The 21,512-nt window shown below is 53.8% G+C and overlaps 1 protein-coding gene across 2 annotated transcripts in view; it reads left to right on the top strand.

Moving 5' to 3' along the window:
• FBLN1 (fibulin 1) overlaps window positions 1-19,633 on the top strand; it is an 83,656-nt gene extending 64,023 nt beyond the window's left edge. Inside the window, exon 18 of one of the 2 annotated variants that reach the window (XM_007453910.1) lies at window positions 18,827-19,633. In XM_007453910.1, coding sequence (XP_007453972.1) covers window positions 18,827-18,966 — 140 coding nt within the window. In that variant the 3' untranslated portion in view covers window positions 18,967-19,633. The remainder of the gene's footprint in view (window positions 1-18,826) is intronic. The other variant, XM_007453911.1, reaches the window with a different exon arrangement.
• The last annotated feature ends 1,879 nt before the right edge of the window (window positions 19,634-21,512 follow it).

Raw genomic sequence — 21,512 nt, 5'->3', positions numbered from 1 at the left:
AGGAATAACTAGTTAATTACAATTAATGGTGCATTAGCTCGCACTGGGATTCCGAGGGGAGGGCATGCAGTTTGGTTGTCAGCACGCTTAAAACTTGCCGCTTGCGCTTCAGTCACCGCCCACCCTGGGCCTCAGTTTCCCCCATCGTTAGGTGAAGAGACACTTAAGGGACCTTCGGGCGCCTGGGGATGAGGGCAGACAGGAGGAATTAGGGTCAACTCGCCCACAGAAGCCCACCTTGAGCCAGCCCTGTGCTTGACGCTGCGCCTGCAGGTGTGGCTGCAACACAGCCCACCCTGGGGGAGTTCACAGCTCTTGGAACCACAGGAGTTGGAATCAGAACCTTCCGACACACTCGTTCATTCTTTGCATTTCTGCATTCTTCCCAAGCCCGCCTTGTACCAGGCCCTGGGCCCGGCCTTGTGGGTACAGAGACGGGTCAATACCACGCAGCCCCTGCCCCTAAGGGCTTTGCATTCCACCGGGGTGGGAGGGGGTGTGCGGCGCTTAAACAGATCATCAAAACGCGGTGGTGGAGAGACAGTGACAAGCCTGTCCAGCCGAGGCCTCTCTGGGGGCAGGCTCTGTACAGTGTCTCTGCCTTCAGTTCCCGGCTAAAGCCTTCCTGAAGTGACCCAAGCCAGGGGCTGGACAGCGGCCAGGCCCGGAGCCGGTGCTCAGCGGCACATTTTTCTAGCCACATCTATACTCCAAATGGAACCAACCCGGGAGTCTCGATTTCTTGGCTTCCCATCCCCTGGGGCAGAAAATCCTGGCATCTCAGAGCCTGGAGGCTCCTGGAGGCCACCTCTTCCAACATCTTCTTTGGCAGAGGGGGCAGCAAGGGGGCTGGCCGATCTTCCCAGGGTGACTCGGGGTAAGGTGGGGAACAGGACAGACCCCTGGTGTGAGAGGCGACGCCCAGGCCGCAGAGACAGAGCATCCTCTCTCCTCACTGTGCTTTGTCACATGGGCCCCAGTCTTTGGATTCTGGTGCTGGGGGAGGGCCCAGGCTGGCCCTTGGGAATTCATCCTGCCTGTGGTCCGGCCTCCTGGGTAGGCCCGGCCTCTTCAACTTCTCAGGACATTTGCTGGACGTCCCGTCCGGTTGGGCCCCTGGAGTTTACCAATGCCCTCTCCCAGGTGGAGGACCAAGGCCAGAGGGGTCAGGGTCTCGCTGAGGTGGGACCCAGGCTGTGCTGGGCTCTGTTCTCTGTACCCGCCGGTCGCTGCCTTGTTTGTCTGCTTGGGGTCTCTTCCCTGGGCTTCCCTATCCCCACCTCCTTCCTGCTCCTCTAATGCACCGAATAGCTTCTGTGCCCCCCGGGAGCTTCTGGGCTCTGGAGGTAGCCACCCTGGCACACACTGGCCCTGGACACAGGCCTGTCCACCTGCGATGGACTTGAGACCAGTCTGAGCAGCCCTGGGAACCACCGCTGGGCACGCTCACCCCCGCATCCCTGCTCGCTCACCCCCGCATCCTTGCTTGGTGCTTACAGATGCCTCAGGGGATGTGATCACCTCCCTTGGGCAAAGGAAGGAGCAGAGTAAATGACCACCTGAGACTGAGCAATGGAAAAACCACAGGGCCCGGGTTGTTTGCAGACTTGTTAACGGATGAAGGAGCGATGGCCAGAAAGGGCAGGAGGCTTGTCCTAGGCCCCCTGGTGCTGGGGGGCAGAGCAGGCCTAGAACCCAGTCTTCCCCAGACACCCAGAGTTGGAGTCTGCGGACAGCTGGTGTTGACTTGGGCAAAGTTACCGAGAGTTCGTGTCCCAGAAAATTACCCAGCGTACGAGCCGCTGTTGAGTTCATTCCTCCCCCGAATAACAGAAGAAGAAAGTACCCCAAGTCGATTAAGAACCGAAAAAGGCTGGACTTTCCCCTAATGTATCCTTTAAAAACCAGTTCTTTGCGGGGATAAAGGCGGCTCTGAAGCAGAGCTGAGCTGCTGTCTCTGTAAAGCCCCTTGCAGCCACCCTGTTGCATTCCTCTTTCACCAGCTGTCAATGAAAAATGAAGAATGCATTTTCGACCTGTGCGAAAATGCTCTATTAATGCCTGAGGTATTCTCAGGCCACTACAAAGCCTTCCTTATCCAGCCCCGGTTTCATTCTTTGCTTAGCAGAGTCCTGGCTGTAATCGGGGGCTGCTCCAGAAGGGGTCTTTCAGGTAATAGCTCCTGAGAGATGACTCATGGGGGACCCTGGCGAGATGGGCACAGGCAGTGTAGCATCAGCCGCCAGCAACTGGGGGCCACCCCTGGACTCCCCAGGCCGCTGGGTGGCAGCTGGTGTCTGAGCCTCAGCCTTCCCCAACCCCTCCCTGCTCACTACTTTTTAACTATTTTTCTAAGGAGGGGAAGCAAAAGTCTGTCTATATTGAGGGTCAGCTTGGCCAAAATTTCTGCTAAAACCTCCCCAAAGCCAATAGGAACTAGACAGCGCTCAGTGGAAGCTGCTTTTTAGACCCACTGGTTGATTTTGTGAACAGCCTTCCTGATCCTTGGCTGGCATCACTGTTTCTATGAGAAAAGGCTGACATGCTGGCCCGGGGTCCCACGGGCTGCAGCTGACAAGCAGGTGTGCTGCATATGCTGAGTCTGTTCTGGGTTGTTCCCTGAGCTCCACTTCCTCCACTGGGTCCCCTGAGAAACAGAAGCGCTCCTGTCCTCAGCTCCTGGCGAGGCACCATGGCAGCCAATCCTGCTCCCAGTAAAGTCTGAATGAATGGAGATTGGCTAGCTCACCTCAGAGATGCTTACCTGTATTAGGTTGCGGAGTGATATTCCCTAATCACAGACACCATTATTGTCATTAGATGAAATGATTACATGACAGATCCTAGCAGCACCTGGCACACAATTGGTGTGCAGGAAATCAATCTTAATGGAACCCAAACCTTTTCCCAATGCCGATGCTGTCTGTACTGAAGCAGGATGTGGGGCCTCTAAGTTTGCCCGGTCTGTACCACCCTCGTAACAATATCCTCACTCCCCCTCCTAAAGGGAACCAAAAACTTTGGCATTTTGAAATAGCTTTCTAAGTTTCATCTGTGAGCATATAAGGATTATTACCCTATTTCAAGTTAAGTTTGAAAATATCAGTGGCTGGGGTGGCCCTTTTCGGGCAAAACACAGTGGAGTCTCTGCTGCCACAGAGGGAGCACTGAACTTGGGCTCAGATGTTCTGGGCATAATTCTTGCTTGATTCTCTGTTTTGAGCTGTGTGACCTCAGAAAGGTCTCATAACCTCTCTGAGCCTCAGTTTTCTTCTCAGCAAGCTTGCCATAATAATACTTGCCTTGCCAGGTTATGAGGACTGGAAGGAGTTGTGTGTATTTTAACATAACTGGGTAGGTTGTTAGGGTGATAAATGAGCCACTGAGAGGAAGCCGTTTGGAGTGGGAGAGCTGGTGAGAGCTTGGAGCTCCCTGAGAGGACAAGACAGCAGGCCAGAGGGAGGCACGTGGGACGGTGCCAGGACTGTTTGCCCCAAAGTGGCTCCAGCTACCTGGGAGCTATGTAATAGGCACATCTCGTGGCCTTGGCTGACCAGTCAGGCCCACCCTGAAGCAGAATGATGGAGGCTGTGCCTCCCAAGTTCTGTCATCCTTGAATTATTTCACTCATTCAACAAGAGCATCCTGGGTTCCTAATCCATGCCGAGCCCTGGGCTGGCTGCTGAGGAACAAATTTACACCCAAGCCACAGGTCCTGCTTTCAAGAAGCTGCCTCCTGGCTTCCCTAGCATCCTGCCATCTGAATTCCTATAGCAGAAAGTGCTTGTTTTTCAGCAGTAGGCTCTGTGCCTGTTAACGTCTCAGTGGGAGAGACATGTGGTGTGTGTCAGGGCTGCCATGTACAGTTGAATATGTTGTGCACTGAGAAACCCTCAGGGGGACCATTCGCAGCTGCTTCTGTGTGCAGTGCACAACCTAGTCAGCTGTACACAGCAGCCCCAGTACAAGAGCTTGTGAGTGAAGATACCAACCTAGGGCTTCCCTGGTGGCGCAGTGGTTGGGAGTCCGCCTGCTGATACAGGGGACGCGGGTTCGTGCCCTGGTCCGGGAGGATCCCACATGCCGCGGAGTGGCTGGGCCCGTGAGCCACGGCCGCTGAGCCTGCGCGTCTGGAGCCTGTGCTCCTCAACGGGAGAGGCCACAACAGTGAGAGGCCCGCGTACTGCAAAAAAAAAAAAAAAAAAAAAAAAGATACCAACCTAGCTGTGCCTCTGCCCCTGGCCAGGCGAGGCCTCATGCAAAGCAAAGAGCTTGTTCATGTGGCCATCTGGCTTCAAGCCACCCTCAGTGGTCCCAGCTCCCAGGGCCCAGATCGCCTCTGCAAAATCATTACCTCTTAAGGGGTTAAACATGCGCTGCTGACCCCATCCGGCAGCCTGATTCGGAAAGCTTGGCCCGGGATCGGTACATATTACGAATGAGATTCAGAAATTCCACCTAAAAACAACAGCGCAGCCATCCCTGCCAGTGATGAGTGATCCGCCCTGTCCCGGCTTTCACGGCAAATCCCAGGGATTAGGCGCTTTCTCTTCTCCGGGAGGCACAGCCCCGTCACCAGGGGGTGGGGGGTGGGGGGCCACACCCTGGCCAACAGCCAAGTCGTTTCCCGGGTGACAGCGCAGGGACGGGCCTCGGCCCGACTTCACCTGGAGGCTGGCCATGTGGGGAGGGCAGGCGGGGGTCTCTCAGAGGGGTGAGATGGAGCGCGAGAGGGGGACAAACTTTGACACTTTTTGTGCTTCCTGCGCTGGGACCCCGCGGAGCAGAGATGGGTTCGTAGGCGTCAGGCCCAGCGCCGTCCTGACTCGTAGAAATGCAGCTATTCCCCCTGCAGAGCCCTGTGAGGAGGGCTTCTGACACCCAGTTTCACAGGTGCAGAAGCTCTCAGAGGCCACCCTCCAGGCAGAGGACTCTCAGGGCTCAGAGGGGTCCACTGGGGCACAGCCCTGCTTTTGAGCCCCCCACCCCGAGCGGGGCACACAGGGGCCACAGGGATCCTCGCTGGACACCTGCCCACTCCTGCCCCTGGACCCTTGCGTCACATGGGCTGCTTCTCACACCTGCCTCCGATGTCTTCACCTGGCTGTGAGGTCCCGCGAACCTGGCCAGAGCATCTTCCTCTCTTAGCAGAGCACTTCCGTGTCACGGTGAAATGTGCTGCAGCTACTCGGTTCCTGAAGCTGGAAGCCGGGGACCCTCTGCTCTCCCCCCCACCCCCCACAGCCAGTAGCTGCTGGTTCTGTCAGGTTTTAAACCCCAGCCTTCACGTCCAAACCTGCTGCCTGGCTGGAGAGACGTCCTCAGCCTCAGCCTGCTTTTCTCCCCAGCGTCCAGCGCTCTCATCCCTTCCTTTCTCCTCCATTCTGCTCCAGCCACCCAAGCCCGAGCCCCAGACCCCAGACATTTTATGGCCTCTCTCTTCTCCTGAACTTTAGCCATAGCGTTCACCTGCTTCTCCTCTTGGTAGGCTCCTATTCATCCCTCAACGCCCAAGTCAGCCATCACCTCCTCTCACATGACCTCCATGCCCCCCACAGGCAGAGTGTGCTGCTCCTTCCTTTGTGTTCCCAGGGCACCCTGGATGAGCTTCTTATAGGACCTCTGTCATACTCATTCTTCTAGCAAATAACGTGTGTGTCCATCGGGCGCAGACCCTGCTCCAGGGGATGTAGCAACGACCAAGACAGACAGACAGACGTGAATCCTTACCTCATACATGTTTTATTCCAGAGGGCAGCAGCAGACAAGAAACAAGTATAGTATCCACACTGTCAGGCGGTGGCGAGTGTTATGCAGAGGGCAGGAGAGGAGGGGGGCAGCATGTGGGGAGCAGCAACTGTACATCTGGTGGTGGAGACATTCGCCTAAGACCCAAGGAGCTGAGGAAATGAACCATGCAGAGATCTGGAGGAAGAGCTCCAGGCAGCAGGAACAGCAGGTGCAAAGTCCCTGAGGCAGCGGCGAGCCTGGCGTGTTTGAATCACGGCAAGGAGGCTGCAGCTAGAGCAGAGGCATGGTCTTGAGGCTGTCGGAATGGCTCTGGCTTTTCTGCTGAGAGAGGTGGGAGCCACATGAGGGTTTCGGGACGAGGAGGGAGATGACCTAATATTATAAAGGCTCCCTCTGGGCTACGGGGTGAGGCTGGGCTCAGGAAGACACTGCGGCTAGCTCAGCGATCCAGGCTGGAGATGACGGTAGTTTTGACCATGTGGCCCTGGCAGGAGGGGTGAACAGTAGACAGATACCAGATGTGCTGGGAGGTGGTGCCAGGTTTTGCAGACAAATTAGGTGCCGAGGCAAGGATGACCCCTTGGATTTCACCTGAAGAACAAGGAGACTAAGGTTGTCATCAGGTGAGCCAGGGGAGCTGTGACATGGCAGCTTTGCGGAGGTCAGAAGTTCCCTTCGACATGAAGATTGAGGGGCTTGTTGCACACCCGTGGCCATGCGGGGTAGAGTAAGTGAGTCTGGGAGGTGTCGGCGGGTGGATGGTAGCTGGAGCCCCAAGGCCAGGCAAACTTGCCAAGGAATTGAGTGTAGACAGAGGAGAGAGGAGGCCAGAGACCAGGCGCTGCAGCCTCCTGTGCTCAGAGGTGGGGGAGATCAGGAGAGGAGGCCAGCCTGGAGGAGGAGGCCTTTCCAGGAGGAGGTGCAGTGAGCCATGTCAACGATGGTGAGTCTGGTCAGATGAGGACCAAGGATTCACCATCAGATTCAGTGTCGCCCCAGCTGACGGTGACCTTGACCAGGCTGTCTCAGTGCAGCAGGGGTCAAGGGGAGACACACCAGAGTGGGAGTGCTGGAGGTGGCTCTGGGGACTCCTTCTAGAAGATCTGCCTTGTGTGGGAGCAGAGAAACGCTGGTGCCAGCAGGAAGGGTGTGGTGGGCGTGACACTGTGAGTTTCTGCTTGACTCTTCCACCGATTGTGAATTCCTAGAGGCAAGAGCCTACGAGGGGATCATTTGTGCCATGCCCCCGTCACCCTGTTTGTCTTTCTTTCTTGCACATGCACGCATATGCACACACACAACACACCCACTAGGAGGTAACCCGGGCCCGGCACCCAGCAGGCTGCAGGGTCACCCTCACCTGCTCACTTCCAGAGTAACCAAGGGGTTAAAGTGAGTCCAGAGCAGCCTCTTAGCATTTCCCGAGGTTCTCCTGGGGATCGGCTGCATCCAGAGTGATTTGTGACCCTCTTACTGCTGCTGTTATGCACCTTTTGAAAAGCCTTTGATATCACTAGCACATTCATAAATTATTCTTTTTTTTAAGAAAATGAAGTGTTTTCAGCCAAACAGCAGTCGAGGCATGTTGTGCAAAGTTAGAAAAAAAAAGAGTCTGACGATGATATGAATCTTCCGACGGCCTCACCTGACAACCATATATACACAGAGGACCCAGACACCCACCGTCAACCACTATCATGGAGATTGCTTCCTGTGGCCTTGGAGTTGGGTGTTTCCAGATGGAACGTCCAATCCGTGCCTGCGGCTTGAGAACCCCAAGTATTGGGTCCCGATTATCACAGTTTTGTCTTAACAGCAAGCCCTCCTGGGCCCCTGCCATGTGCCAGCCACTCTTCCAGCATGTTGTACACACGTATTGTGTCACTTAAGCCTGTGGGTGATGGCCCCATTCTCCAGGTGAGGAAACTGAGGCACGGAGGGAGTTCCAGGCTCAGGGGGCGTGACTGAGGCATGCACACAGCGTGTTGGGACTCGGTATGGGGTTCCTGCTGCCATGACCATCCTCTGTGACCTTGAACCAGCAGGCAGAGTCCTCCTCTTTGAGGTCTACCCCAGTCCTGAAATTTTTCTGCATCCCTGGTAGCCGTGAACACAGTACATGGAGTCACTGCATAACAAGTGTTCAGTCACTGGCTGGTCAAATGATTCTTTTTCTGAGGATCCAGTGCCGGAAGAGCCTCTGTGGAGCCTTGGCCAGGGATAAAGGGAATTGAAGGCTTGGGTGTTTCGGGCTGCCGCCCTGACAGCAGGAAGCCCTCTGTGTCCTGAATGGGCTCATTCTTAGTGCCTCTTGGGAAGGAAAGGAGAAAAAGGGATGGTTCTCACCAAACCTCAGCATGTCCCCTCCTTCTGAGATCTGGCAGTGACCCCATCACTCCAGGAACGGGTCTCAGCTCCTCGGGGCCATCAAGCCGCTGCCCACCTGCTGGCCTCCTTGCTCGCCCCTCCCTCCTAATTCTCACCCACTTGGGAAACTGAGAGCAGAAATCCTCCACCTGAGCCCCTCCCCGAGGCCTGTTTCTGGCCAGGCCACCCTGTCCTTCAGAACCCAGCTCCAGGTCAAGTCCTTGGTGATGTGTGCACGGGCGCCGTAGCGGGTCCCAGCGGAGTGCTTCCCTTTACCGCTGCCAAAGCACCTTTGCTGACCTTTACCGGCCTCTACGCCCTATCATCTGTGTCTGCCTCCCCGGGGGCCCAGAGCTCCGTGAGGACGCAGACCTGCGCAGCTCTCACTGTCTGTAACCCCAGCACCTGCGCAGCTCAGCATCAGGGGGGGCTCGGGGCCCCCAGGCTGCACTCACCAGCCAGGCGGGCCTCTTAATCCCTGGGGCCTAATTGCCTCTGGAGAAGGAGATAGCACAGCCTCAATGCCTGCAAAGCAGACGGAGGACCCATCTCTCTGCAGTTTCCCATCTTTGAGTCTAAGTCAGGCCGAGCTGGCCAGACCCCTGCCCTTCCTACCCTCTCGTGGCTTTTGCCCATCTTGGGGGTCTGCGAGGGGTCTGGCGTGGCCGGGGTACGGCCAGTGCTGAGAAACCAGGCTGGACAGGGAGGCGGAGCCTAATCAAGGGGCGCCTCACCTGCTGTGGGCCGGGGGCTGGGCGGCAGGTCGAGAAGAGCTCTGGCCTTGGGGCAAGAGGCCTGTGGACTCCAAGTGCCTGGCCCAGGGGCCTGGGGGAAGGGCATCGGGTTTGGGGGAAGGGGGGGAGTTCCAGTTGCCCATCTGGGGGCATCTGGAGAGATGTGAGTGAGCTGATGAGCTTGGGTCTGGGCCAGGGAGGGACCCCAGCGGGCACGTGGGTAGGGGCCGATCCAGGCGGGAGGACACACAGAGGAAGAGGAAAGGGTTTCTCACCCTTCCCATCACAGTCACAGTTTTGGCCAAGTTGGTAAAAGCAGGTGCATCAGACGGTAAATCCCTTCTGGAAAACTGCCCAGGCCTTCTCTTCCTCTGGCGAGGGCATGTGGCTTGGTGCAAAGGGCAGCAGGCAGGGATCTGGGTTCGGGACCTGCTTTGCTGTTGCTGGTACCCTAAGGTTTAGAACTCACTTCACCACCGGAACCTCCTTTGCTCTTCCTGGAACCTCGGACCACGAGGCCCCAGCGAGTGTAGCTGAGATGAGGGAGAGGAGATAGTGGATGGGGGTGGGGACCATACCAACCACGCACCCTGGAAATGTTTGGACCCACGTCCCGGAAGGAGTCTGAAAAGTTTAGGGCAGAGCTGACATTTCTTCTTATATTTCTCCTCTAGGGAAAGGTGGACCCTGGGGGTTGACTCTTAGTTGCTTACAGATGTCCAAACTGTCCGGTTTAGCTCACAGGAGACCCATGGAGAAAGCGCATTTGTAATAATCAAGAAATCGGGAGGATAAGTTCTGCTGAGGCACGTTGGGTGCCATTTGGTATTTGAATATGTGGCCCAGACACCTGTCCCCCTCCTTCTAAGCTCCTACCTGAGCGTTTTTCAGGGCAAGAAGAGAAGACAGGGTGTCAGGAACTCCATTCCTTCCCTGCCAATGAGTGATGTGATTACCCTCTAGTTCCTTTCTGCCATTTTTGCCCTATAGCGATGACTCAGCCAAGGGCAGTAGAGTTTTCTCCATACCACATCACACCGTGAGGAGAGAGCAGATGCCGTGGGGTGGAGAGAGCTGGGCTCGGGGTCAGTCCTGGCTGGATGGACGCCGTGCCCTGAGGGCTGTGTGATCCGGGACATACAGCCCCCAGAACCTCATTCTCGTCCCCAGTGGAAGGAAGGCAATGATTCTTCCCCACTAGCAGTGTGGGGAGAACAGGATGGAGCAGTGGACACGTGGGGCCCCTCCGTTTCTATTTCCCTCCCCTGCTGTGGACCTCTTTCCAAGCCCATCAGTACTCTAGATTGTTTGCTTTAGAAGTATGGACCGCATTTCTCTGTGTTCCTGATTTTTCCTCTTTGCCTTTGGTCTGTGCTATTAATGCTAGCCTGCAGAGATCGGTATTCCTATCAAGGCAGATTTCCTGAGATCTGGGTGATGGTTTGCTCCTTTCCATTCGCTCATCGTGTTAGTGTTTGGCGAGACCACCTGGGCCTCCTGAGCTCCTGGGTTCCAGCACCTTGTCCACACAGGCCCACTCGTCACCTTCCCCCTGCTCGTGGCTCTGTGTGGTGGCCACCAGGGCCAGACAGTGAGACCTGGCTCTCACGTGTCGCGTTTCTCCTGCCATGCGGTCAACGCCTGAAAAGCCAGTGACTCCTAGCTACTGTTCATTCCTTCCCGACACTCATTTCTGGGTGGTAACTTTCAACTTTATAAATTGTGCTTAGCACTTTGATCTTTAGTTCGTTCATTCATTTAGCAATTCATGTACTGAGTGCCTCCTGTGTGTCCGGTCCATAGTAGGACCAAGGACCTACTATGTTCAAGAATGAGAGATACAAGAGTGACCAGGAAAGACAGTGCCATTGGCCTCTGGCCTCACATTGCAGTGGGGAGGCTTTGATAACCAAGAAGAAAAATGACTCTATAACCTGATTTCAGGTAGTGATCACTTCTTATTCTTTTATGATGTGGACATGTGGCTTTCTTTTTTCTTTTTTTAATAAATTTATTTATTTATTTATTGGCTGCTTTGGGTCTTCGTTGCTGCACGCGGGCTAGTTGTTGCGGCGAGCAGGGGCTGCTCTTCGTTGCGGTGTGCGGGCTTCTCATTGCGGTGGCTTCTCTTGTCACGGAGCACGGGCTCTAGGTGCGGGGGCTTCAGTAGTCGTGGCTTGCAGGCTCGGTAGTTGTGGCTCACGGGCTCTAGAGCGCAGGCTCAGTAGTTGTGGTGCACGGGCTTAGTTGCTCCGCGGCATGTGGCATCCTCCCGGACCAGGGCTCCAACCCGTGTCCCGGGCATTGGCAGGCGGATTCTTAACCACTGTGCCACCAGGGAAGTCCCAACATGTGGCTTTCTTACCTCTTCCTTTTCTAACTTGAATCTCTGTCTTTTGAAAAGCACAATTTCCACTGGCATGAGATATCATGCAGTCTCTAGATTGATCATCTTTTTTTGTCAAGATACTCTTTGACAACTCTGTTCACGCCATTTCACTTGGTCGGTTGGAATCACAGGACTTGTGAGTTGGAGGCTGAACTTCAGAAAGACGGTGACTCGTACAAGGTCACACGGCTGGTCGCTAAGGAACCTAAGTATAGGAACCTAAGTATAGGAACCTAAGCTGTGACTCCAGGTCTCTTTATAGATCAGTGTCTCATGCAGTCGGCCCCGTGGCTGGTCTTCCTCCTTATAAACAACCGGGAGACAATCAGTTGCAACCTCAGTCAAGCAGCAGAAGCTTGGAGATGGCTTCAGGGGCCTGGAATCCAGACCACAGTCCCCAAGAGGTGATGGAGGTCTCCCACTGGACTCTTGTGCTCCGTGTTCAGGCTTCTGCATCCCCGGCACATCAGCTGCAATTTACAAAGCAGAGAGGAGACATGAAGATGAAGTGCCTGAGGGGACCTACATTTTTCAAAGGGGAAAAAAAAGGCTTAATTATATCTTTAAGAGGCACAGACACGCCGAGGAATACCAGCAGTGTCTGAGACCCGAAGCAGAAATGCCAAGGATGAGGATTTGGAAGATTAACACAGTTGAACTCAGCATCATGGCCTTTTTTTTTTCCTGGGGCTCTTGAAAGGTAGGGAGGTAAATACTCCAGCAGGTAAGATGGACAAGACAGGCGTGATGGAAAGGCACCTCTCCCTTTGTCCTGCATCTTGCTGCTGCAATGGTCATTCCACATAAAGCTGCTCTCACTCAGAGCCTTCAGTGGCCCCCTTTCCTTCAGGACAAAGTTTTGAGGGGCCCTCAAGGACTGGTGTCCCTTCTTTCCTCCCTCCTTCTCTTTTCTCTCTCCTTCTTTCTTCCTCTGTCTTCATTTCACTCAGTAACCTTAATGGTGCTCCTGCTGTGTCCTGCCCCAGGCCCTGGGCTGTGGACAGTGAGACAGAGAAGAGTATGATGCAGACCCTGCCCGGGAAGGGGGAGCCAACTGTGAATATTCCCTGCACTGGGCAGATGCAGTGCTACAGCCGAGGGAGACACAGAGTGGGGCTGTGGGGGCTTTATGAAAGAGGACACGGGCAGTCTAGCTGGTCCCCGTGCCTGGCACATAGCGGATGTCAACTATACCTCTGTAGAATCAAGTGGACGATGGAATCGGACCTCTGGTGGAGGTCCAGTTTCTAACGTTTGTGATGCCACATATGGGCAGCAAGGGTTTCTCTTGTTCCCTCTCTTGTTTCCCTGCACTGGGAACGTTGTTGGTAGTTCTGAAAGAGCACTGGTCTAGAATCGGCGTTGGGGAGGAAGCCAGGAAACTGCTGACCTGGGTTCTGGGTTCTGTGAGCCTGACGAGGTGTGAGGTCCCTGGAGAAGCCCTTTACCACCTTCTCAGCCTCATCCATCTATCTTCCCCAAGATTAACACTGTTCCCAGAGCTGACCCGAACCTTCATACTTTTGGCCTTTGCAATGTCATACTTGCCTCCTTAGCTCCTACTTACTCTTCAAAATCTGATTTGAAGTCAGCTCCTCTGTAGAATCTTCCTTAAACCTCCCCCGTGCAGAATGGCCCCTATTGAATGGATGCGTGGATGGATGGATGGATGGATGGATGGATGGATGGATGGATGGAAGGGTGGATGGATGGATGGGTGGGTGGGTGGATGGATGATGGATGGATGGGTGGATGGATGATGGATGGATGGATGGATGGGTGGGTGGGTGGATGGATGATGGATGGATGATGGATGGATGGAGGGATGGATGGATGGGTGGATGGATGATGGATGGATGGATGGATGGGTAGATGGATGGATGGATGGATGGATGGGTGGATGGATGGATGGGTGGGTGGGTGGATGGATGGATGGATGGATGGATGGATGGAAGGGTGGATGGATGGATGGATGGGTGGGTGGATGGATGATGGATGGATGGGTGGATGGATGATGGATGGATGGATGGATGGATGGATGGATGGATGGATGGACGGGTGGGTGGATGGATGGGTGGATGGATGGATGATGGATGGATGGATGGACGGGTAGGTGGATGGATGGGTGGATGGATGGGTGGATGGATGGGTGGATGGATGAGTGGATGGGTGGATGGATGGATTGGATGGATGGGTGGGTGGATGGATGGATGGATGGGTGGGTGGATGGATGATGGATGGATGGGTGGATGGATGGATGGGTGGGTGGATGGATGATGGATGGATGGATGGATGGGTGGGTGCATGGATGGATGATGGATGGATGGGTGGATGGATGGATGGGTGGATGGATGGATGGGTGGGTGGATGGATGATGGATGGATGGATGGATGGGTGGGTGCATGGATGGATGATGGATGGATGGGTGGATGGATGGATGGGTGGATGGATGGATGGGTGGATGGATGGATGGATGGATGGGTGGATGGATGGGTGGGTGGGTGGATGGATGGGTGGGTGGATGGATGGGTAGGAAAGCTGTGAAGGAAGAAGTGATATCAAGAGAAAGTCTAGGTTCAGTGAAGATGAAGACAAGGAGGTGGAACTCAGGCTTGAAGTAACCTGGGAGTGAAGGGAGCGTGTTCACCCAATCAGAGCCCCCAGGAAGTGTGGCTGGGCTGAAGAAGTGGTCAGGTTTGAGTGGGCACGTGGGTAGCCTGGAAAAGGAACGCTGGGCTGACTCGGGTTATAGATAGAGTTGGAGATTCAATGTGGACCTCAGGTCAGAGGAGAGGGCCAGAGAAGCTGATTCTGGAGGGGTGGGAAAGGAGGCACATTCCTCAGCACCTGCTGTGTACCCTCCTACGACGATTTCTTTAACCCTTGCGGCACACCTATTTCTTCCACCTTAATCATTTTTTTTGTTAAATGCAAAGATCCTGAGAAAATCCAGGCCCTGAATGTGACCTGTATCTGAAATTCAGCCCCTTCTCAACACCCTTTTCATTAAAGCAGCCCTTTGCTTCCTTCAGTGTTTCATTTGTCTCTTAGCTGTTTACAGTTGGAACAATCAGCCGACAGCATGCAGTTCTGGTCTTCGGCCATCGGAGAAACTAAACCTCGTGAAGTGCCCTAACACGACATATTTACGTACATTTTCTACACATTCAGAGCTTTCCTTTCTCATAAATTTTTAAGTCAATCCAATAAAAATATTCAACTCTTGCCATATTGTTCAATCATGTAAGGATTCAGCTCTATTTTAACTGAAAAGCAGATCACATGTGAACGTTGGGAAGCTTTGTGACATCCAGCAGTCACTTCTGAGGGAGAAGGGGCAGGATGGCCTTGGGATGGTTTTGTTTCTGATTCTGAAGTTTGCTGTTGTTTTTCGTTTTTTGGCCGCGCCATGCAGCACATGGGATCTTAGTTCCCCAACCAGGGATCAAACCTGTGCCCTTGGCAGTGGAAGCCGGAGTCCTAACCACTGGACTGCCGGGGAAGTCCCTGAAGGTTGCTGTGTTTAATCCTTGTTTCACAGGAGAGGAAATGAGGACTCAGAAAGGTTGGATAACTAACCTGGGGTTATGCTACTGACCGAGGTCGGTTGGACTCCAACCCTTTGTCCTGAAGAACTGCAGTCTCATAATCCAGCTAGAATGACCCTGTCCTCGAGCCCAGCTCCCTGCATCAGCACCTTCTCTTTCCTCTCTGTCCCCAGGCTGAGCCCACCAAGGACAGCCCCTCATTTTCTCTACACTAGCTCCTTAGCCCGGTGCCTGGCACACACAGGTGGGCCCAGAAACTTCTGTGGGTCTGAACTGTTGATGCTACCAAAGCTCCCACATGCAGCCAGGAATCTTCATTTAAATGTGCATGTGTGTTATATAATTATTTTGTAATATTTACATGTTATATATACATTTATAATAATACATATATATTAATATATAAATTGTATTTTATATAATAGTAATATAAATTATATAAACATTTATATAAAATATATGGATATATGCAAAAGTTTATATAAATATAAAATAGGGCTTCCCTTGTGGCGCAGTGGTTGAGAGTCCACCTGCCGATGCAGGGGACACGGCTTCGTGCCCCGGTCCGGGAGGATCCCACATGCCGCGAGGTGGCTGGGCCCGTGAGCCATGGCCGCTGGGCCTGCGCATCCGGAGCCTGTGCTCCGCAACGGGAGAGGCCACAACAGTGAGAGGCCCGCGTACCGCCAAAAAAAATGAAAAAATAAAATAAAATAAAATAAAATAAATACTATACATTGTAATAGTATTTATATATAAATTAGATTGTGATCTATTTTAAGTAAGCTCACTTATATTTTTTATATATGGCTATAATATATATTTTGTATTTATAATCAAACTATATATTTCTATATCATATATTAACTATATGATATTTAATATAATAATAATATATAGAAATAAATATATATCTGATCGTAGCTTGCAGAAGCGTTCTCTCCACCTCCGTTGCTCTCTGTCCTAAAATAGTTGTCAGGCTCGCGTAACCTCTCACCCCTCTCCTTCAAGCCCCCCGAGCCCCTCTGAGCACCACCCCTGGGATGGGTGCCGTCGGCAGCCACTGAGGCTGGTGGGCGCCCGTGGTGGTCTCAGGGCTGGGGAGAGAAGAGGGTGATGCTCATGGGGGTACTGAGGAGGCAGGAGAGCTTGGGGCTCCGGTCCGGAGCCTGTGCTCCGCAACGGGAGAGGCCACAACAGTGAGAGGCCCGCGTACCGCCAAAAAAAATGAAAAAATAAAATAAAATAAAATAAAATAAATACTATACATTGTAATAGTATTTATATATAAATTAGATTGTGATCTATTTTAAGTAAGCTCACTTATATTTTTTATATATGGCTATAATATATATTTTGTATTTATAATCAAACTATATATTTCTATATCATATATTAACTATATGATATTTAATATAATAATAATATATAGAAATAAATATATATCTGATCGTAGCTTGCAGAAGCGTTCTCTCCACCTCCGTTGCTCTCTGTCCTAAAATAGTTGTCAGGCTCGCGTAACCTCTCACCCCTCTCCTTCAAGCCCCCCGAGCCCCTCTGAGCACCACCCCTGGGATGGGTGCCGTCGGCAGCCACTGAGGCTGGTGGGCGCCCGTGGTGGTCTCAGGGCTGGGGAGAGAAGAGGGTGATGCTCATGGGGGTACTGAGGAGGCAGGAGAGCTTGGGGCCGTGCCCCCCACAGGGGCCATGCTGACCCAGGCCCAGCCAGTGCCCAGGGAGGGGCAAGTGGGAGTGGCCCGGTCATACTGAGGGTGGTGACAAGCCCGCATCTTTAGCCGGGAGCTGAAGATGTTCATGGGCGTTCAAACACGACAGAGCTGCCATGTCACCGCCATGGGCAGTGGAAGGGTGCTGACAGCCCGCAGAAGCCTGTGCTTATCTCTCCATCAGAGCTAAAGCCCTTGTTTGCTTAGAATAGCCTGGAATTCCGCCCTGCTGCTGGGCATTTCACTTTTGAAACTCAAGCTCAGGGAGTGAAAGGGGGGATAGCGTGCCCAAATTCCCCTTCTGAGCATGAACTTGGTGGTCCTGACTGGGAGCTGACCGCTGGTGCAAAAGGCCTTCGGGACCCTTCGGTCTCCCTGGAGCCTTCGCTCCTCGCGGGACGGGTGTCAGGGGCCTGACTGCTCTGCCCCATGTGCACATTTCCCAGGTCTGTGGCAGGGCTGTTTGTAGAGACCAGCTTGGAATCAGCGGTTGGATGCAGCAAACAATCAGTGGCTCTTTCTCAGCATGTGGTTGAGGAGCTGCAGGCTCCAGGGTGCTCTTTGCGGGCATCCCTGCAGTGGTGTACGGGCACTGAGCGCTCTTTCCCACGCTGCCTTGTGTGACGTCATGTTGGTAGCTTGAGATCGGCCATGGAGATTGTCATGTGGCACAAGCAGAGAGCCGGCCGCTCTAGCACACCCCTGCGCCACATGACTTTGGGGAAGTCCTAATATCAGAGCGGGTATGATGGAGGAGTGACCTTTCCTAAATGTCAACAGCTATGGGTGGCACCTGCTCTGTGCCAGGCACTGAAGATCTGCAGGGAGGGCCACCTCCTCCAGGAAGCCTTTCCTGATCCCCTAGCCATGCTCACCTCCATCCTTGCCCCTGCTGGACAACGTGCAGACTTCTATCAGAGCACGGCACTCATCTAGATCTGCCACCAGCTTTGAAGCCAGGATTCTTTTCATTTTCTCGGTGTCACCGGGAACAGTGTCTGGTACCAGTTGAGGAAATGCATGAACTCAAGTGGAAATGAAGCACTGAGCCCGCTGGTCTGGTGGGCAGGTAGCCCTGCACACCTGGAGCTCACACCTTGGCAGACGCTGTGCTGGGGTGTCTGGATCACACAGTGCAGAAGCACAGGGTCAGGTGGCATCATATGCTCACTGAGGAATCTGAGGCCCAGAGAGAACGGTGGTCTCTCCAAGTCCATGCAGGTGGATAACACTCACCTTAGCCCCATCTGTCTGGTCCCAGAGCGCAGGAGCATTCTCTCCGTGAGCCTTGGGGTTGCCCTGCATGGCCAGGCAGTGGCAGCAGGGTCCGGCCTGGAGACGTGGAGCTTCCAGGCACAGGTCTGGGGAGACTTGCGGAATCCACTCTTACCACCCAACCCCGCTTCCCTGCAAGTCTGCAGAACGCCTGAGGTTGTTCCTTCTTCCACTGTGACTGAGCTGAGCTTGTCTGCCCTGTACTCTGAGCCTTGACAGGGGAGGCCTCGGATCATGACCTTTGCCTGGTCTCTGTCTGGTCCGGGCAGAACTCCTCACCACCCCCAGCAGCTTCACACAGGTTTCTGCTTCCCCAGAGTGGACACCTGTCTCCACTCTACCACCTGTCCCATTTCTGCTTGCCCTGTTCGGGCTGGACCTGAGCCGCCTCTTGCTTACCTGTTACCATGAACACGGAACAATGAACTTAGGTGTCAGCCTCCAGAAAAAAAGTGCGGAGAGCGAGGGAGCCAGGAGTATGTCCCATGGGGAATCGGGACTTCTCAGATAAAGCGTTTCTGGGACCCCACTGCAATCCTCAATGGGAGGGATTGAGACAAGAGGGTCATACCTGCTTTATTTCTTCCCAAGGGTCACAACTGGGCACAGCGGGTAGAAGGGAGTGGGACAGGTGTCTCCTGGGCGTCTACTCCATGCCAGGCCCTTTATCTAGACTCTTAAATCCTCGGTCACGTAGATGGTGGTAGAGGAGGGAACCTGGGCTCAGAGAGAACAGGAGCTGGTGTTGACCCTAAGGCATCTGACTCCAAAGCCCTCACGCACAGATTCCCTCACACTCTGAGCCGCACACAGTGGAAAGGTTGTGGCGAGCTCACTGTCACTCGTCCCTAGAGGTGGCAGCAGAGCCCGGGACTGACCACTTGGAGGGAGATGCTAAGCATCTGGTTCAGGTGGGACTTGATGAGGCCTAAGGCCTCCTCTAGCTGTGAAATTCCTGGAGGGAAATCATTTCCCAGATCTCCGTGTTCCTTCGGTTCCTGCTAACTCCCAGAACACCTTCTGCTCTCTCCCCAGGTGTTGTGCGCCAAGTGCGGCCCGTCGTGGGCCCGTTTCACGCTGTCCTGAAGCTAGAGATGAACTACGTGGTCGGGGGCGTGGTGTCCCACCGAAATGTCGTCAACGTCCACATCTTCGTCTCTGAGTACTGGTTCTGAGGGCCAGCTCACAGCGCAGCCAAGCCTGTGCCTCCAGGCCAAGTCATTGCTGACGGTGACAACGCCCTGTCCCTGTTTGTACCACCCAGACATATCTTGATTTTATGTATTTGTTTGTAGTGTTAGGCCGACATGTATTAAGCTGGGCCAGATGAATAAGTCCATCTGTTGTATTTCGGTGTTTAAATAATGAGTCCAATTACCTAACTGTTTGGTTGAAAACCTTGCTTATTTTTTAATGCGAAAGTTAAATTTTGCTCCCTTTTTCTGCCTCTGGGCTGGGCGTTGCTAAGGACCAAGGGAAAACAAGACATTTTTCAGGGGGCAGCTAGTCCAAATGCTAAGAGAAGACCAGTTTATGAAATTTGACATTGGGTACTTTTTTTTGCCAATCAGATTTTGTATGTCCAATTCTAAGGATGCAGCTGCCAAAGAATAGCCAAAGAACAGCAGGTATGATAAATTCTGCCCAGAAGCAGCATGCCACAATGCCTTGGGGAGCACTTCTAAGGTAAATTACAGTTCTGTGGAAACAGAAAAATCCCTCAGTAAAGACAGAGCCAGTTAGGTTTGTGTGTGGCTCCAGCATGTTCACCAAAGGAATCTCTGGGTTTTCTGCACCCTGCATCCATCATAGGTGGGAAAATAAACAGCTTTGTGATGCTCCCGATGGCCTGTGCAGGGCAGTCTTTCAAGAGGGGGGATCCCGATTGGCAAAGAGCCTGCGAATATTCCCCAAGGCCTTCTCAAAACCCTCCTGCCTCCCGAGGTGCTGGGGTGGGGTCCAGCACGTGTGTTGGAAAAGCTTCCAACTCACATCATTTCTGACGGCTTGCCCGCGCCCTAGGAAGCGGGGCTCAAGCACCCCCCATGCCCCACGCCCCACGCTCAGCCCAGCGGGCACGTCACGGACCTCTGCTGATGGGGTCCCTCGTGGGCATTCTGCTCCCCTCTAGGAGTTGCTGGGGAGAAATAAGGATTCTCTTCAGTGGGAAGGAGAGACCACCAGAGGCACTGACGCCCCGTGCATTCTGAAGCTGGTGCTTCATGTTTTCCTTCTGGGAACCCAGCCCGGGGGTGTGGTCTTGCCCGATTTAGAGACACGCAAACTGGACTCAGAGAGAGGAACTCAACTGCCCAAAGTCACACGACGTTTTAGAGACAAAGAAGGGATTCAAATTCAGTCTATCAGACTCCAAACTCCATTCCTCTGTAAAACCCTGGGTCAGAAGAGACGTGGACAGACTGGATTTATGGGGTATCCTGGACACCACCTTCAGCATGGATGGTGGAGCCAGGAGCAGCCTATGCCCAGAGGCCCGCTGGGACCCGCAGGAATTCAGCGTCCACACCCTTCGTTTCCACACACGTGTGTTCTCCGAATCCTGCCCCAGGTTTATCCCATCTTTTTAGGCATCCCATTCGTGCCCAGCTCATCTCAGCAGCCTGGTCCCTGGCACTAGCTGAGCTCTCAGCCCCACACATGGGATTTCAGCCTGGCTGGTGTTCTGGTCATTCAAGCCTGTCCTGCTCCAACTCTGTAGAACCTTTGGGAACTCCCAGCATTTCTGAGGTCACTCATTTGGGGTACTTGTCCATCAAAGCCAGACCTGGGCCAGCCTGTCACATCGGGAGCTGATGGGGAGGGGAAGAGTCACTGTGGGGCTGGACTGTCCTGGGAGTCAGGTCCAGGGATGAGGCGAGGGCAGGGGACATCTGAGCAGCTCTCAGTGCCAGTGAATTGGGGTCTTGGCAGGGAAGGGGAGGGTGCCTGGGGTCTGATCACAGGAATTGAAGCCTCAGTATAGGGGCAGGAAGTGCGGAGGCCACCTAGGGTTCTGGTTTTCCACCTGCAGCTGCGGGGCAAGTCTGCAGAAGCCAGGCAGCTCTGAGCGCAGGCCCTTGCAGAGGAAGGTTTCTGGGAGCCTCTTCCTTCCTGAGGCCTGGGTGGAGTCGGGTGGGAAGACGTAGGCGCTGGCTCCTCCTGGGAAACGGCCTTTCCCACACTCTTAACAAGAGTTAAGGTGAGAGGTGCCATTGGTGGACAGGGCCAAGCCTCCCGCCATTGATTGGCTCACAGATGAGCACATGACCCAAGCTGGCCAATCAGACCTTCCTGACGAAGGGTGGCGGGGTATGGGAGGGGGCAGAGGAGAGCTGGTGAGGTCAGGGAGCTGCGGGGTAGAAAAGCGGAGAGGAAAAGGGAGAGGAGGCCTGTTCCTGCCTGATTCAGAGAGCCAGAGGGGCCGGGTCCGAACCTCACCTTGGCAGGAGCTAGCCACGTGAGTCACTGCCATCCGCCAAGCCTCAGTTTCTGCATCTGCAAAATGGAGCCAGGAATCCCTGCTCAGCTGCCTTGCTTCCCGATGGCAGTGAGCAGCATTGGAGGTGATGAGAGCAAAAGGGCTTTGCAACTGTAAAGTGCTGCGTACTTGCGTGAGATCTTATCATTATTCATTGTTAAAGGTAACAATGGTGATGATGATAACGGTTGCCACTGTCAAGCCACACGAATGTCCTCCGGAAGCCAGGCATCTTTTTAATTC

Source organism: Lipotes vexillifer, unplaced genomic scaffold (assembly GCF_000442215.2).
Source record: "Lipotes vexillifer unplaced genomic scaffold, Lipotes_vexillifer_v1.1 scaffold382, whole genome shotgun sequence".
In the NCBI taxonomy this organism is placed as follows: domain Eukaryota; kingdom Metazoa; phylum Chordata; class Mammalia; order Artiodactyla; family Lipotidae; genus Lipotes; species Lipotes vexillifer.
This window is presented reverse-complemented; position numbering and strand designations above follow the sequence as displayed.